The 15,720-nt window shown below is 44.0% G+C and overlaps 1 protein-coding gene across 11 annotated transcripts in view; it reads right to left on the reverse strand.

Moving 5' to 3' along the window:
* Positions 1-15,720, reverse strand: part of NTRK2 (neurotrophic receptor tyrosine kinase 2) — a 327,804-nt gene that overhangs the window by 185,842 nt on the left and 126,242 nt on the right. The window contains exon 12 of one of the 11 annotated variants that reach the window (XM_077905082.1): positions 8,272-13,404. The exons of the other annotated variants lie outside the window; for them this stretch is intronic. Within the exon in view, the coding sequence (XP_077761208.1) occupies positions 13,367-13,404 (38 nt within the window). The 3' untranslated portion in view covers positions 8,272-13,366. Of the gene's footprint in view, positions 1-8,271; positions 13,405-15,720 lie in introns of those variants that run through there. 11 annotated transcript variants of the gene reach the window in all.

Genomic DNA, 15,720 nt, shown 5'->3' on the forward strand with positions numbered 1-15,720 from the left:
GACAAGTGCTGTGGGGGCAGATGTGGTGGATTCAGTTTAAAAAAAAAAAAAGATTTTTCTCGTCTCTGGGACCCTCAGACTCTGAGGATATCCATCAGCAGATGGTGCTGTACCTTTTGCATCTTCTCCCTACCTCATGGGTTTCCCTCAGGGGGGTCTGGAGTTGAGAAGGTATTTAAATTCAACACATGAATAGTTTAAACCCTCCAAAGGAAATTGTGCTCTCTAGGTTTAAGTCCAGGGTGATGTACAAGCCACTGGCCTATTTCCCAGAGAAGTCCACCTCGCCAGCATCAGGACAGCCATGAGTCATGGGCCTAGAACTCAGCATTATGGTACAGAGCACCCCAAACTCTGCCCGCATCTCAGATGCACAACCAGCAAACTTAGTGAAGAGAAGAGAACTGAGAGCAGGGAGTGGCCACAGGCTTCGGGAGCCCAGGCAGAACTGTCTAGAATGTTCCTGGTTCCAGATCTCCTTCCTAGCTCCTCTCCGCCCGACTGCCCTTCTCTGGGGAGCCAAGCAGTCCTAGAGGAAAGACGAGTGAGCAGCCCAGGGCCAACACACAACCAGTCAGGGCCTAAAGTAATCTGAATTCTGCCCACTGATCTCATCAAACAGCACCCGGGAAGCGTGTCAGTAAGCAGTGGACTTGACTGGAGTCAGAAGATCAGGATTCAAATTCTGCCTTGACATGTGGTTCTTATTACCTGTGGACTTGGGTAAGTACACCACTCCAGAGGTTGGCTGTGCTGGGCTCTGTGGGCTCTGCTGCTGCCCCTACAGCCATCAGCACCATGTCTCCTTCCTGGAGGACTGTCCTTGAGCTACTGGGGCCCACTTCTGCTGGCTTTGACCCTCATCCAATGACTCACTGGTGGATGTAAGAATATGAAAACCCAATTCCCAGGTTTCTAGGGGGCAACTTATACTCCAGAGTTCCCCTGCCAGGAGGCTACGCCTGAAATCATCTTCCTACTTAGCACGCTTGTCAGTCCTGCCTCTTCCAGTCTCTCCCCAGTGTGTTCTGGAGCTTGCCCTTAATAAATCCCGGCTCCATGAATCCTCATCTGTGTCTGCTTCCAAGAAGTCTGGCCACAGACCAGTATCTGCTCAAGGCTGCTGTGGAGGAACCCATAGCTTAAAAGCGATGAGCAGAATATCCAGCAAAAAGGTCACAAAAGGCAAAGTTTGGCAAAAGACCTGTTTAGTTTGGCTCCCAGAGACTTCAAAAAATGTGAAGGGCCTTGCCAGCATAAAAAACTGGGAAATCTTACATAAAATCCAGATCTCCCCTGTCTTGGGCAATCAGACGTGGCCACCCTGAGCCTGTGTTCTGACACAGCGACAGAACTGTGTCAGCCCTGCCAGTGCATGAGCCAGTGCCCACCAGCCCACCTGCCCACCGACTCCTCTATGGCCTCGCTGGTCTCTGAGGCCACGGGAGCTGCCAACCTATGGTGAAGCACATGCAAAGCACTCAGTAAAATCTGTTGAATCTGAACAAGGCATCATTTTTCTTGAAAACAATTTTACTGCAGGAGAGCAGGCCTGAAAAACGTGTAAGCAGACATGTGGCTTGGTTCCACTGCCAGCCCTGTACTCTGACCTGGCAAGGGATGGATGGATGCTGCCATGAACACTTTCCTGAAAGAAGGTGAACCAATGATGAGAGCTGCCATGACAGGAAATTTGATGGGGAACACCCAAGGAAATGAAATAAAATCACTTGTGGTTTTAGCATGCAGGCAAGCAAAACAAAAACAGGTCTTAGCTGCAGATGCTGTTTCATGTTGCCATAAATAAAAGGGTGGCTAACGGCTCAAAAACGACTTTCCAAACAGTTCAAAATGTTGACCTGCCCTGTCCGTGTATTTCTTACTTTTTTTTTTTTTTAACCGGTTGATTATAGTTGAAGCCCTTTAAACTGATGTAACTGGTAGTAAGTCATTTAGGGGAGCAGAGGTTCCCTGGAGCGTCCCAGGTCACTGTCAGGTGGGTCAGTGTGCTTTGCAGGGAGGTGGCCAGCGACAGCCACCAAGTACATCGGTTAGGTGGAGGTCAGACAGGATAGCACCTATCGTCCAAGGCAGCTTGCAGACCTTCACCTTCAGGTAGCATAAGTGACCAAGCACCCCACTACACCCTGAGACCCATCCGTGTTCTGAAATCCATCTCCGCGCTTGCACATGGTCCATGCTCCCCGTGGGCTACGCCAGCACCAATGCCTGGATGTGGCAGAAAATACCAAGGCAGCCCCCTCCTGGGAGCCAGGAAGCTCCTCTGATGGCTGGCGTGGCTCCATGCCTCCCCTGCGGCCTTGCGCATCCTTCCACAGGGGCGATGGAGTCCAGAGTGCTTGACCTGGGCTGCCTCCCTCTCACCCACAGGAGGTGTACTTGCCCTGCAGCTTGGTGCTCTCACTGCCTTCCCCAGCTCCTTCCCCATTTTCTCGCACACAAGAGTTTCTCCTGATTAGAATCCTGGCAGCTTCAGCCCCGTCTTGGCATCTGCTTCTCAGAGGACGCGTTCCGCATTTGAAAATTCCGACTGCCTATATTCGGCAAAATCTGTCGACTCTACCCAATGATCGAGGCTCTCAACTTCTGTGTGGTTACATGAATCCGAAGAAGAAAGTACTTACAAAGAGAACTTAAAATGAGCAGGCTTTAAGGAACCAAGTAAGGAATTAAGAGAAAGAGAGAAAGAAAAAGCAGGACGAGAGGGAGGAAGAAGAAGAAGGCGGAGATAAGTTTTCTTGTCTTTTTCTTTCTTCTTCTATTTTGACAATTTCCCATTAAACAAAAAGGGCATGGAGCTTCCTTGAAACACAACCTGTTTACACCTGTAGGAAAAACTCTCAGAGACAGGTCTGTGTTACCTGTCTTGCTCCAGAATCCCAACTGTTAAACTGCCATTTGGGGATGAGAGGATGGCTGGGCAGGAAGCCCTTGGTGACCACAATGGAGACCACGAGGCTATCACTCTCAACACCCTAAACCTCAACATCTTTGATTGTCACTTTGTGGAAAGGCAGAAAAGGGGAAGAACACTGCCTATATGAGATATGTAAAACACGCCTCATAATGTAGAAAAGAAAGAACACAGTCTCACACACACACTCACACTCATACTCTACAAAGAGGGTTAATGTTAAAAGGAAACCTTCAGGCTGGTTATTTCATAATTCACAGCAAAATAGAAAAGAGAGACAAAATCAGCAGCATCGTTTATAAGCCCTAGAAAATGGAAGTTTCCAAGCTGTCATAAATAAGGATGGAAGCATTTGCCAAGTCAGAAATTTTGCCAAGTTTGAAATCCACTCAATCCTTACATCTTGGAGCTCAGAACGGAACACCAGCCTTTTGGGATTTGTAATCATTTCTTCTCAGCGAAACTTCTTGCTATTTATAAGGAAGTAAAAACAAAAAGCAAAAAATACAATATGGAAAGTTTTTAAAAGGAGCTGGTTGGGAACATTGCAGCACGGTGCGCATCGGGAAGGCAATAATGGTACAGATGGTGTATGTACTGGGATTAAATTCCTATTTAATCAAACAGGGTTTTAAGTATTCAATTTTCTGTGTGTGTGAGAGAGAGACAGAGGGACAGAGAAGAAGAATTATGTCCCTCCTTTCTGTCTTTTCCTCTTTCTCTCTCTCTCTCTCTCACACACACACACACACACACACACACACACACAATCTCTCTCCTATGCAAACACTCCACCCAACTGATTTTAAAATTTTAATGTGTGAAAATTAAAGAGAGGTCAAAGCAGATTTCTGTGTGTGGTTTGGCCTGGGAAACAGAACTAGAGAAAAAGAAAAGAATTTTTTTTTTTAAGAGAAAATAGGTAACAAAGGTGGAGACACTTTTCACCCATTTATACTGCGTCAAGAAGAATCAGAGCTACCAAAACAAAGAGCAGAGGTCTGATGGCCATTGCAGAATTTGTAGCCATGGGGTTCCCCAAGAGGCGAAGGAAAAGCACGAGCCTCAGAGCAGCAGGGCCAGAAGCATGGATTTTATAGACAGATGGATCTGATTTGTGTGACTTTGGGCAAGTTACTTAACTTTCTAAGTCTTTGTTTTCTTATGCATAAAGTATGAACCATCAGGGCATCAATGTCATAGATATTACCATCAGACCACAGCCCACAGCCCATGAGGCCAAAGATGGCATCTGCTCCTCTTATTGTGGTATCCCCCAGGGCGTGGCTCATGGCCTGACCTATAATTGACACAATAAATATTTACTAGGTTTTGAATAGACCTGACGTAAGATGAAACAAGATAATGAGGAATTTAGTATATGTCTCAGTTGGGGTCGTGTCAAGGAAAAAGAACTCACCGCAAATGGTCTAAATGAAGAGATGTGGGGATGCTGTCAAGAGGAATGGGCAGGTTAAAGGAACAAAGAAGAAACAGTGAGACTAACCGCACTGGGAAGCCCTTCCCCTCCATGAAAAGAGACAGAGGAGGAGAAAAGGTGGAACCCAGCCCTCAGGACCATGCATGTGCAGGGGTGAGCCCTGGCAGGGGTAAACCTCCTTGGTGGGAAGGGACAGACATATCCCCACCACCCCCTCCTCCATCTGATACCTGCCACCCACCTCGATGGTCAAAAAGCCCCAGGAGCCAGCACACTACCACCCCAGGAGTAGAACATTCAACAGTGTTTTGTGAAGGAGGGTGATAGAGAGGTAATTGGCCTCCCCCCAATCCAGGAGCCTAAGTGCAGAGAGAACATCTGTCAAGGGAGTCATCTTCACAAAGCCTGAAGCACCCTCGTGCATGGTATATTAGGTCGTATAAAAACCAGGAACACCCCCTGAAAGGTAAAGCAGTGCTGGTGAGTCTACTTCCCACCCTGGCTCAAGTGGCTTTATCAAAATTGCATGAACTTACCTGAAGCTGCATTCTAATCCTTTAAGCAAGAAGCTGTGGCCTATATTTTTATTTAGCGATTCAGCCAGGCTAAACATCGTATGATGAGAATTATTAAAAAGAAATAAAAGGTGTCAAATAAACACAGAAGAGCCTTTTCTTTTCCTCTTGGGAAACCCAATCAATATTTAAAAAGGAGATAGGAGGAGAATTTCCTGTTCATTAGCTTAGCTACAGGGGCTTATGCTGTGTGACATGGGACTTGACCAAATGACTGGGAGACCAGCGCATGCCCTTGGCAGTCTCTTTTGGTCACTGACTGCCAGACAGGATATTTGGGGATCCAAGTGAAACGTGACTGCATTACTCAGATGCTGCTCTCCCTTGTTGGGTTTTGGAGGCAAGAAGTTCCTCGAACCTTCTCCACCACCTTGTTCCAATGTCTGGATGCTCTACAGGGAGGTGGCAGGATGTGTCCTCAGACAAACTCTCTGACTCCCACCCCCACCCCTCACTGTCACTCATCAGAGTGCTCCAAATAAGCTGGAAGGACCTGGGTTCGAGAGCCATGAGAAAATTCACTTCAGAATAATCAGATCCAATAAATCTGTCTTCAGTTACAACGGACAAAGCAAACATGTGCTGGGTTGTCATTAGCTAATCAGCAAGGAACCCATACTTGATGTAACTTCTGTGTTTCACAAAGTAATGTTTAGAAAGCATATGCCAATTCACTACTGTGCCACATACTTGTAAGTCAAGAGCTGCAAGGGCTTCATTAATGGCACATTTAAATAATCCAAGGCTTCCTGGGGCGTCAGGTGCCTCCCTGGTGATGAAGGTTGACCTTACAGTTCTGTTTTTTTTACAACAATCATTTCTGCTCAACCTCTCATGCTGGCAGGAGTGATCACCGGACACTGGCATGGCCCTGAGGATGCCCCAGATACCTCACTGGCCTCACCCTAGTCCCAGCCCTGCTTCAGCATTGGTATAGGGTAGCTGCTTTTTTTTTTTTTTTAATTTTTTTTTTTATTTATTTATGATAGTCACACAGAGAGAGAGAGAGGCAGAGACATAGGCAGAGGGAGAAGCAGGCTCCATGCACCGGGAGCCTGACGTGGGATTCGATCCCGGGTCTCCAGGATCGCGCCCTGGGCCAAAGGCAGGCGCCAAACCGCTGCGCCACCCAGGGATCCCAAGGGGTAGCTGCTTTAATCTCCAGCTATCTAGCCAGCCTGCTAGAATTCAAATCCTGGTGTTACCACTAGTTAGCTAGGTCACCTGGACCAAGTTTCTCAATCTCTCTGATCCTCAGTTTCCTAAACTTTAAAATAGGAGCAATATTAGCATTAGCTAATTTTGAGAGGATTGTGAATTAATCCATGACACTTAACACAGTGCTGGGCATACAGTGAGAAACCAGTCCCCGTTAACTAGTACTACCACTTAGATATTGTAGTCAGTCTCACTTTACAATGTGTTAGAAAAGGTGGTAACAACAGCAAAAGTGTCTTAAATTAGGTGCTGGTAAGACTTCAGTACCACTTAAAATGATTTAAGAAGAAAAAAGCCCAAATGACAAAATATTTTTAAAAGAAATGAAATTGTATCACTTTCAAACATGAAGTAGCTCCAGCAAGGCCAATCATGCATTGCCTACTACAGCTATTATGAGAAACTACCTCAGGAAGTAGAAAAGAATAATCTAGTTATTTGTAGCTCATTGCCTGCAAATACTTGTTTCTAAGGCTTGAGGGAACTTGAAACAAGTCTTTTCTTTCACACACTCTCTCAGCCAATTCATTTATTTTTATTCATAGCCAAAGATTTTCAGATGGATGATTTAAAAGCTAATGATAATATAGACCCCTTCCCAATGATCAAAAATTTATAATTAATAAAGTGAGAAGAAAAGAAGGCAGACCATATTCGGGATATGACCTGCAATGCTTCTTCTTCCAGAATACTCAAACTATAGAGTATCATTCAAACTCACTGAACTTTTGTAATATAGATCCAAACAAACTCTACCCTCTCATTTTATCAATATCAAATCTGAAAAGAATCAATGTGCAAGAACTGCCTGGGCAGAGTGAGGGACCTAAGAGGGGAATCATTATAACTCCTGAGACAGTTTCACAGCCTGGGCCACATCTAAAATGACCCAGAGAGGGAAGTTCCCTTCCACTGGACTCCATGATTTGCACCCACACAATCACCATATGGCCAATATGTAAAAATGAGTCTGTGATTCTGGGGCATTTACTGAGGAATTCTCAAGCACGAGTGTATACACAAGTCCTTCAAAGTATTTTATTAGCAACACCAAGTGCCCCCCACATGCACAGTCTCATCAAACTCTCATGAGAGCCCAGTGGGTAGGTGCCATTAATATTATTGTTATCTCATGAGGAAGGGAGCCATGAAATATCTTTCCCAAGGTCATTAACTTGTAAATATAACTGGGATTCCAGCCTGCACAGTCTGAGTTCAGTACCCACCACCTCAAATTATTACACAACCTCCAAATGGCCAAAGAAACCTGTTTAGGAGGGCATTTAGAAAAAGTATAAGTCACCAGAACCAACCAGACTCTTAGAAGAAGTCAGTATACTTGGGTTGATGAGACAGCAGACCCCTTTGGATTGGTTTTTCCAGTCCTTAGGCTCCAATTTGGTGCAAAATCCTTTCATGGTTCCATGAAGATGAAAGCAGGCTCAAATGAATCTGAGATTGCTCTTAGATCCTATTCTAAAAGGAAAAAATGAAAAAGGACAAGCCTAGGGGATGGAGACAAGAAGACTGTGAAGTGTGGACACCATGTTAATGGTCATAGTTCGATGGCATCCTATCTCTATGCCTGCTTGTCTTCCTCTGTCTCTCTTCCATGAAAGCACAAGTCATCATGTTTATTTGGCTACAAAGTCACTTAGGATGGAGGAACAGAGCACTGAGTGTACCCTCTTGCTAGGACCTGGGTCATTCCAAGTTCTTAAAATACCAAAGGACTTTCCCACAGAATGTAGGTTATTGGTTGTTGTTTTTTTTTTTTTTTTTTTAATTCCCTTAAACTTTTGTTTGTTTTCTAGGATTGCTTTTTAGCCAATGAAAACATATCCAATGCAAGAATCAGTTAACAATAAATGTATTTCACATTGATGGAAATTGTAAAAGTCCCTTTTGGGGGAGAAGAGATATACTCCAGGATCTATAGTGGGTTTGGGACTCCCCCAAAACTCTCCATAAAGTTTCTCACACTCTTCCCTCTGACACCTTTAACCTTGAGCACCGCCAATGCTACACGGGATGATGGTATGTGTTTGAGGAAGGGAGGGGAGGTATACAAGGCCCTACACAGAATGCAAGACACATGGAGATGAATTATAAAACTTTATTGGCTTGTTAAAAAATGAATGAATTCAGCAAGTACATTTATGATCTATCCACATTGTTAAAACAGCACTTAAAAATAAAATAAAAATGATTATCCATTATTTACAGGAAACATGAAAAAATGACTTTAAAACCTTGGAACATTATGGGGAAAAACAGGGCATGCTTATGATTCACAGACTGCCTATGGATTACAGCAAATGGATTTGAACAGGAAGTGAATGAAACCCAAGGATTTGTCTTTCTCTGGAATCTTTTGCTAGTTTTTTTTTTTTTTCCTTTTCTTTCTTTCTAGCTTTACTGAGGTGTAATTAGCAAATAAATTTGTAAGACAGTTAAAGGATATAACGTGATGATTTGATATTCCTACACGTTGTGAACAGAATCTCTTACTCTTTTATACTTGATTATGCTCCATTCATAAGTAGAAAAATAAAGGAGAAAATCTCTCTTCCTTCCTTTGCCTCTCATACATTTTCTTTTCCGTGAAAACTAAGACTTTGGATACAACCAATAGCAACCTATCTTGAGTGGTCCACTAATGACCATTCCAAGGCTCTACTGCAATATTAGCCTGAATTAAACCCAGAGTGAGCTCACCGTCAGAATCAGATGCCCGGGAGGTTCTCTTGTCCCTGATGAAACAAGGAAATGGACTAACCCGAGTGGAAAGCTGCCTTCTGTGACAACTGTTTTCATGTCACTCTCTGGGTTGGGAGTTCTGTTCACTTAATTCCATCTGGCAGCACCCCACAGAAAACTATACTCTTGCCCTGTCTGGGAGAGTACTTAACCTTCCCAGGTGCCCTTGAATAAACCGGACATTGCTTGTGGGCACTGCAGGTGTGTGAACACAGCAGAATTCACTTAACGAAATGGCGGTCTCTGTCCCAGTTTCCTTGGAGTCCAGTCTGCAGGACCCCAGGGGACCCCACTGACCTTGGCTTGACAGGAAGGGCACAGCCCTCGTGGCTGGATGGAGCCCCGTCTCCCAGTGGCTGTCCCTCTGCATCTGGTCTGGACAAGGCAAGATGAAACAAGCATCTACTGCTGTGTGAGGGGAATAGATGAAAGCCAGGGAGGAGTTCTAGACAGAAAGTATGAGAACAGTGCAAGAGTGCATCATCCGCTCCGCGGTGCATGACAGTAGTTCACACTCCATTCTTGTTTGGCCCCACTTTGGATGAACAACAACAAAAAAGCATGTGCAAAGCAACCAAAAAAGGCAAATGGAAACAAACCCTCTGTCTGTCATGGAGTCAGGTTAGGTGGCTAGAGAGAAAGAGAGAGAGAGAGAGAGAGAAAAGTCGGGAATTTTAAGCAGATCAAGAGCAAAGATAGAGGAGAGATGAAGCAGAAGCGCATCATCACGTGTGCTCCGGCACCTGGCAGCGAGCTGAATTCCTGCCTTGTTGTCCTGGAGCTGTCTGCTCCTCAGGCTGCCCAACTGTCACGGCCTCTGCTCCATTTGAAGGAGAGCCTAGAGCCCTAACTACTCTGGGGGACCTTCAGGACTGCTGGAAAAGTTGGAGGCAGAGGCCAATACCCTCTGTGCTCTGTGTTCTTTCCAAAAGTAGAGGGCACAGAGGAGAAGGACACTCAATGGGTCAAAAATGAAATGGGCCCAGGCTGGGGGACCAGAAGTGACAACTCTGGAATTGACTGTCTCCAAAGTATGTGAGGATTCTTTTCTCCCGTCAGGAGAGGTATCTTTTCTGGCCTCAAACCGGTGGCTCCGGGGACGTCAGTGGGCGTTCCTTACTCTGTCTCAGCTGCCTCAGAGGGTCTCAGTGGTACCCCATTCAAGACACAGGGCCTGACCCACACCTCTTGAGGTGGCAAGCCTGTTTTCCATTTACCAGTGGCCACATAGGTACAATGAAGACCCTTGGACAGGCTGTGTGCTTTCCCATCGAACCTGGCTACCCCAAGTAGGCCAGGCGACACGGACACTAGTGAAAGTCAGACACGTCAGACAAAACAGGAGAAAGGACTTGCTAGGTTGTCTCTGGCCACTTAGAGGTGGGGCCACTCAGGGATGGAGGGAAAACAGTGCCATCAGAGAGTCCCAGGCAGGGACAGAGGCCAAGGCCCCAGGTAACGGAGGTCACAGGAGTGCCCCAAAGGTAAGTGACATGCCACAGATCTCTAGGGTGCCAAACCCAATGGCAAGAAAGCTCTCCATGGCCATTCCAGGAAGTGCGTTTATGAAGGAAAGATAAAGGGAAACAGAGAACAATGATGTTGCTTTAAGACAAAAGTAACAAACTGGCAACCCACAGACATGTTTTGTTGGCCTACATAACGTTTTTAAAAATAACTGAGCCAACTTTTTAAAAATAGGGACATTTCACATAAAAAAAAAAAAAATTCCAGGTTTCAAGTTTCTCTTAAAGAATCAGAAGATTTGGGAAACTGGGGCCCCATTCCCGGGAGGCAGGAGTTGGCCAAGGCTGGGTGATGGCTGCACGCCTGCAGGGGTGGGTGTCCACTCACCCAGCACATGCCCTTGACGAAGGGCACCTGCCTGGCTCTGAAATGCCAGGTCCTGGTTGGGGGGCAATGGACTTGATTTCAGCAAAAATGCTGCCTATCCTTTTCTAATGCTGAAAAAAAAATACATGATACATGTCATTAGGAAGCTGTAAAAAGATTGTTTGTAAGGGACATAAAAAAGCAAAGGATGAAAGAGGGTGGTCTAGAGGATAGAAATGAGAAAATATGTCACTGACTGTGGTCTTTGGGGATTAAAGAAAAATGAAAAGCAAGGAACACAAGAACCATATGAAATAATTTTCTAATAGCCTGCTGTTTTCATCGTTCCCTAGGAGATGTCAACTGCTCTTTGATATATTAAATTGCCTTATCTGTCCACTTCTCTCCGTTTTAAAACAAAAATCTACCCTGCAAGTCTTCTAGCTGTTGAGTACAAATATTCTTTTTTTTTTTTTCCTTTTGGCTCTGGGATATGTATAAAATAGTTCTTAAACAATGCATTGCCTTTTTCTGGTTCCATGGAATAAAATATAAAAGGTTTAAAAAAAAAAAACCACAAAAAAACTTGTACCGAATGGCCGATATTTAAGAATGCTTGGTGTACTGACAGCCTCTGCTCCGCTCTCAGCATGAATTTCCTCTTTCTTTCAGGGTTCAAGATTTCTGCAATTAGCTGGCCTCTTTGTAAATCAACAACTCTGGGAGAGATCAAAATCTAAGTAGTGACAGGAACTGTCATTTAGCAGTGAGCAAGAAAATGGGAATTCAGAGAATATTCCGGACCCCCTCCCCACCCCCCACCAAGGGCCAGCTGCTCTCCCACTCAAATGTGTCTTTGGAAAGAAAACGTTTGAGAACAAGCAGCCTGTGTATGCTTGGGAGAAACTGCCCCTCTCTGAGGCATGGGTACGGAGGAGCCAAGGTAAATGCTGTAATCCATAGGACCCTGTAAAATGTCTGTATCAAGCAATAACATATTTAGTGGCTAATGTAAAAGATACAGTATAAAGTATTCATCATGGGTAATCCTTTTCTATCAAGTGGTGCCTAAATGGATCCTGGTTTATTAAGATTAATGCCTTGGTTACACGGGATGCAAAACAACGTTTCCAAACATGTTGGACTAGTTAAAAATCTATAAATCCTTAAAGCTGAACTGCAAAACTTGAGTAACAATTTCCCCCCAAAAAAGAATTCTTTCAAACGTCAATAAGTTTCCAACCCAGCCGTGGCCACTCTGAGCATGCCTTAACACCAGGGCTGATCTTGTTTTCAAGCGAAATGCTCCAGGCCTGGCTCTGCCGTGCCCCTAACAAGAAAGGGGTGAGGTGAGGTGGGGCGAGGGCAGCCCAACCTGTCTGCAGGCCAGGGATCCAACCTAGCAAAGGCTGAGCAAAGCATACAAAGGTCACCGCGATGGCCGAGTGAGTGAAACAGGTGTCTGTGACAGAACTAAGGCAGGGATGCAGGATTCTGTAGCTCCCAGGCTACCCTCTCGCCAATGAGGCTGGGCCTGATAAAGCACATACTCATTACCTCTATGCTGCTGGGGTCAGGAAGAGCCTTCCTGCCCATGAAAACCAGCAGTAGTGTAGTATGTAGTAGGGGACTATCCTTCTTAGAATATGGTCTCCTGCTCCCAGCAGGCCAGCCATTCTGCCCGCAGACCTTTTCAGAGTAGAAAAGCTGCAGTTCTGTCATGGGAACAGCATGAGATACTGCGGCCTTCTCACTAGGAAACTTCTAAAAAGCAGGTGGATCGCAGGGGGCAAATAAAAGGACATGTGCACCATATGTGTCTATTTCACTCTTGTAGTTATTCTGAAACTGACTACGCCTAACCTAAATCTATAGCCCCCGACCACAGAGCTGCTTTTATTTTTTGACGGCTAATAAACTTTAGAAAAATCGTTAGCATTGATTGCATGACTCTGGACCTTTACTGCCAGGGAAGGAAAGAATCTCTCCATGGCCTCACCAAGTCCCCCCAGTGATGCCCTTAACTTTCTCAGTCACTGTGTTTCAGATGGAAAAGAGAGACTTTCTAAATTCAGTCTTCATTAAACATCAACAGAAAACATTGCTAACTATGTGTTACATAGAGATTAGGTTGTTTAGTGTGTTCTTGTATCTGTCCCTAAACTTAGATTTTTTTTTTTTTTTTTTTTTGTAACTTTGCAGTTCACCTTTAATGAACAGAAACAATAAGAATCAATACATTTCCAGTATGGTCAAGGAGCACTCCTTTAAGAAGAGAAGCATAATCCAATGGAATCCCATTTCAATTTTGTATTTGAGCAATTGTAAGAACAAGAGGGAAGCATGAATTTAAAATGTTTTCTTGAGCATTTTCTTAGCTGCCTGCGAGCTGCCTCTGCAGCAGCAGTGTGCCCCAAACACAGCTCACAACAGCCGCAGGCTTCATGCAGGACCTCCTGCAAATACCACCCACATCTGCCAGAAAACCCCAACTAAGCGGCACCTCCTGGGAGAAGCCAATGCCCGTCCCAAGAGTCCAGCTTACAAGGCAGCATCAACCAACAAGCACCACAGCCCCTTTCTCTGTCTTTTTCTTTATTTCAGCTACCCATCCAGTGGGATCTTATGAAACAAAACAAAACCTAAAAGAAACACAAAATAAAACATAAGTCATGCTCAAAACAAAAAAATCAATGAAAATCAACATACAAGTATAATCACTTTTAAAAAGAACATAATAAATAATCAAAAATCAAGACAACATGGAATATGCTTTAAAACATAAAAGAATATATAATCACAGAACAGAAATTGGGAGAAAAATGTGCATCTCATTATCAAGCCACTTAGTTTTAAACTTAAAACCGATTTTACATGGCACAGAAAATACAAGAAAGAAATGCAAAGGATTTCTGCACACAGCTCCACACAACAGTCTCAGATGTTAACATCTTAATTTAAGGAGGAGAAATCTGTGTACAATATAGATGAGCCCTGGAAAATTTTTATGTACAGGAGAAAAATAATAAAACTCAACAACAAATCTTAACCCAAATCCTGATTTTCCTTCCCCACTTAATTTTGTGAAATTACTTCTAAAATAACTGGTTCATTACTCAGCAACCAGATCAAAGAACTGGCTAGCTTTAACTGTGAAATACTGGATCATACAAAGATTTAGATTCTTTTTCAGGAATCCTATTATTAAATAATTCATTGCCTAAATTCATTTAAGTGTTGTACCATATATATATGACAGGCACACAGATAGATGGAATATCTATTATATAACATGATACAACATGTGGTATCTTGCATGTATATATATTGCATATATAATACATGACATATAATATATGTATATATTATGTACATAATATATAAAACATATATAATACTTAATATGAATTAATCCTGCAAACATTAATTGAGCAGTGACTAAATAATAGACACTACAGTAGATGACACAAAAATAAAGAAAATGGAGTTCCTTGACCTCAAATACTTAACACTGCTGCAGACAGAGAAAGATGAGTATGTCACTTGTGCAATGAATTACAGCTAATCCACTTTGTGCCAGGCTTTCTTCTAAGGTCTTTGTCTAAATTAGTCCTTTTACATTCACAATAACCCTATAAGGTAGGTTCTATTATTGTGCCCACTTTGCTGGTGAGAAAACTGAGGTCCTGTGAGCAAAGCAGCTTGCTGAAGCCCGACAAGCATGGGACAGAGCTCAGATTCTGACCGAGAGCTTATACTCTGTAGCTACCCTGTCACTGAAGGGAGGCCAAGATCCCTCCAACTTCACTAGGAAACCCAGCAAGAACAGAGGAGACTCATTACATATAATTCTGTATGAATCTCCATCAGGTCCCCAAGTGACCAAACAGATGACGTCGTGCTAGAAACTCCCAAAACGTTTTCAGGTTCAGCTTCAGAAGGCACTTTGAAACCCAACCCTCCAGACTCTGGATCTTCCTCAACCTGGCGTCTGGTCTGCCAAGTGCTGGTGTCATCTGCCTCCAGAGCTGAAATTACCACCACCAATCTGTATCATCATTTACAACCACACTAAAAGAGTCTATGGAACTTAATTTCCATGGCTCTTTTCTCTCCCACCCTTCCAAGTCTCAGGAAAAGCACTCGGTACCGACGCCAAACATTGCTCATGGATTTAATCACCCACAAAGCACTGAGAATTCAGGAAGCACACAGTGATGCCCATTAAGACTCCTTCATTTCTGACTTTGGTCTCTTTCTAGAAGTTCATACTCCAGGCTAACATGAGCCACGTTGTGACACTTAGAACTAACCAAACATCTTCAGGTTCTAAGAGGGTGGGTCTCAATTTCCCTCCTACTGAAACAACAGGATTAATACAAGAGTCTCAAGCTTGCCAATAAACACAGGAGGAACTTGGTGATATAAGTAGAAGACATCATCCCCAAATCAAAAGATCTGTTGATTCAATATACTACTTTCTCTGAATATTCCATTTTGAAAAGCACTGGATTTTAAAATAATAAGAATAACAACAGATTAAGCTGTTAAAGTGAGCTTTATTTCCTTCCAAAGGGTTTATGGCACGGGGACTCTTTAGAGTTTACTCATGTCAGAGTGTTTACAGCAGGCCCCCAGCCACAATTCCTTTGCTTCTATTTGCCACTCTCCTCTCCCGAGGCCCACCCAAGCTCGTTGTTACAGTTGGGAAACAATTTGCTTTGCTAGATGGCAGCTCTTTGGACCGCCATTCATTCAGGCTGCAACTGCACCCGCCCCTACTTCAACTGATGTCAAATGCCCCTCTTCAACGTCCTTCTGCTTTGCCTCTTGGTGATGCATCCTTCTCCAAAAACCCTACCTCAGGGCCACACACCCATGCCATGAGGGGAGTAAAGCCACCAGAATAGCACACGCGATGTCTTCCTTGTGGGGGAAAGCCAGCCTGTTGCAATGAT

This window comes from Canis aureus, chromosome 1 (genome assembly GCF_053574225.1).
Source record: "Canis aureus isolate CA01 chromosome 1, VMU_Caureus_v.1.0, whole genome shotgun sequence".
Taxonomy (NCBI): Eukaryota; Metazoa; Chordata; class Mammalia; order Carnivora; family Canidae; genus Canis; species Canis aureus.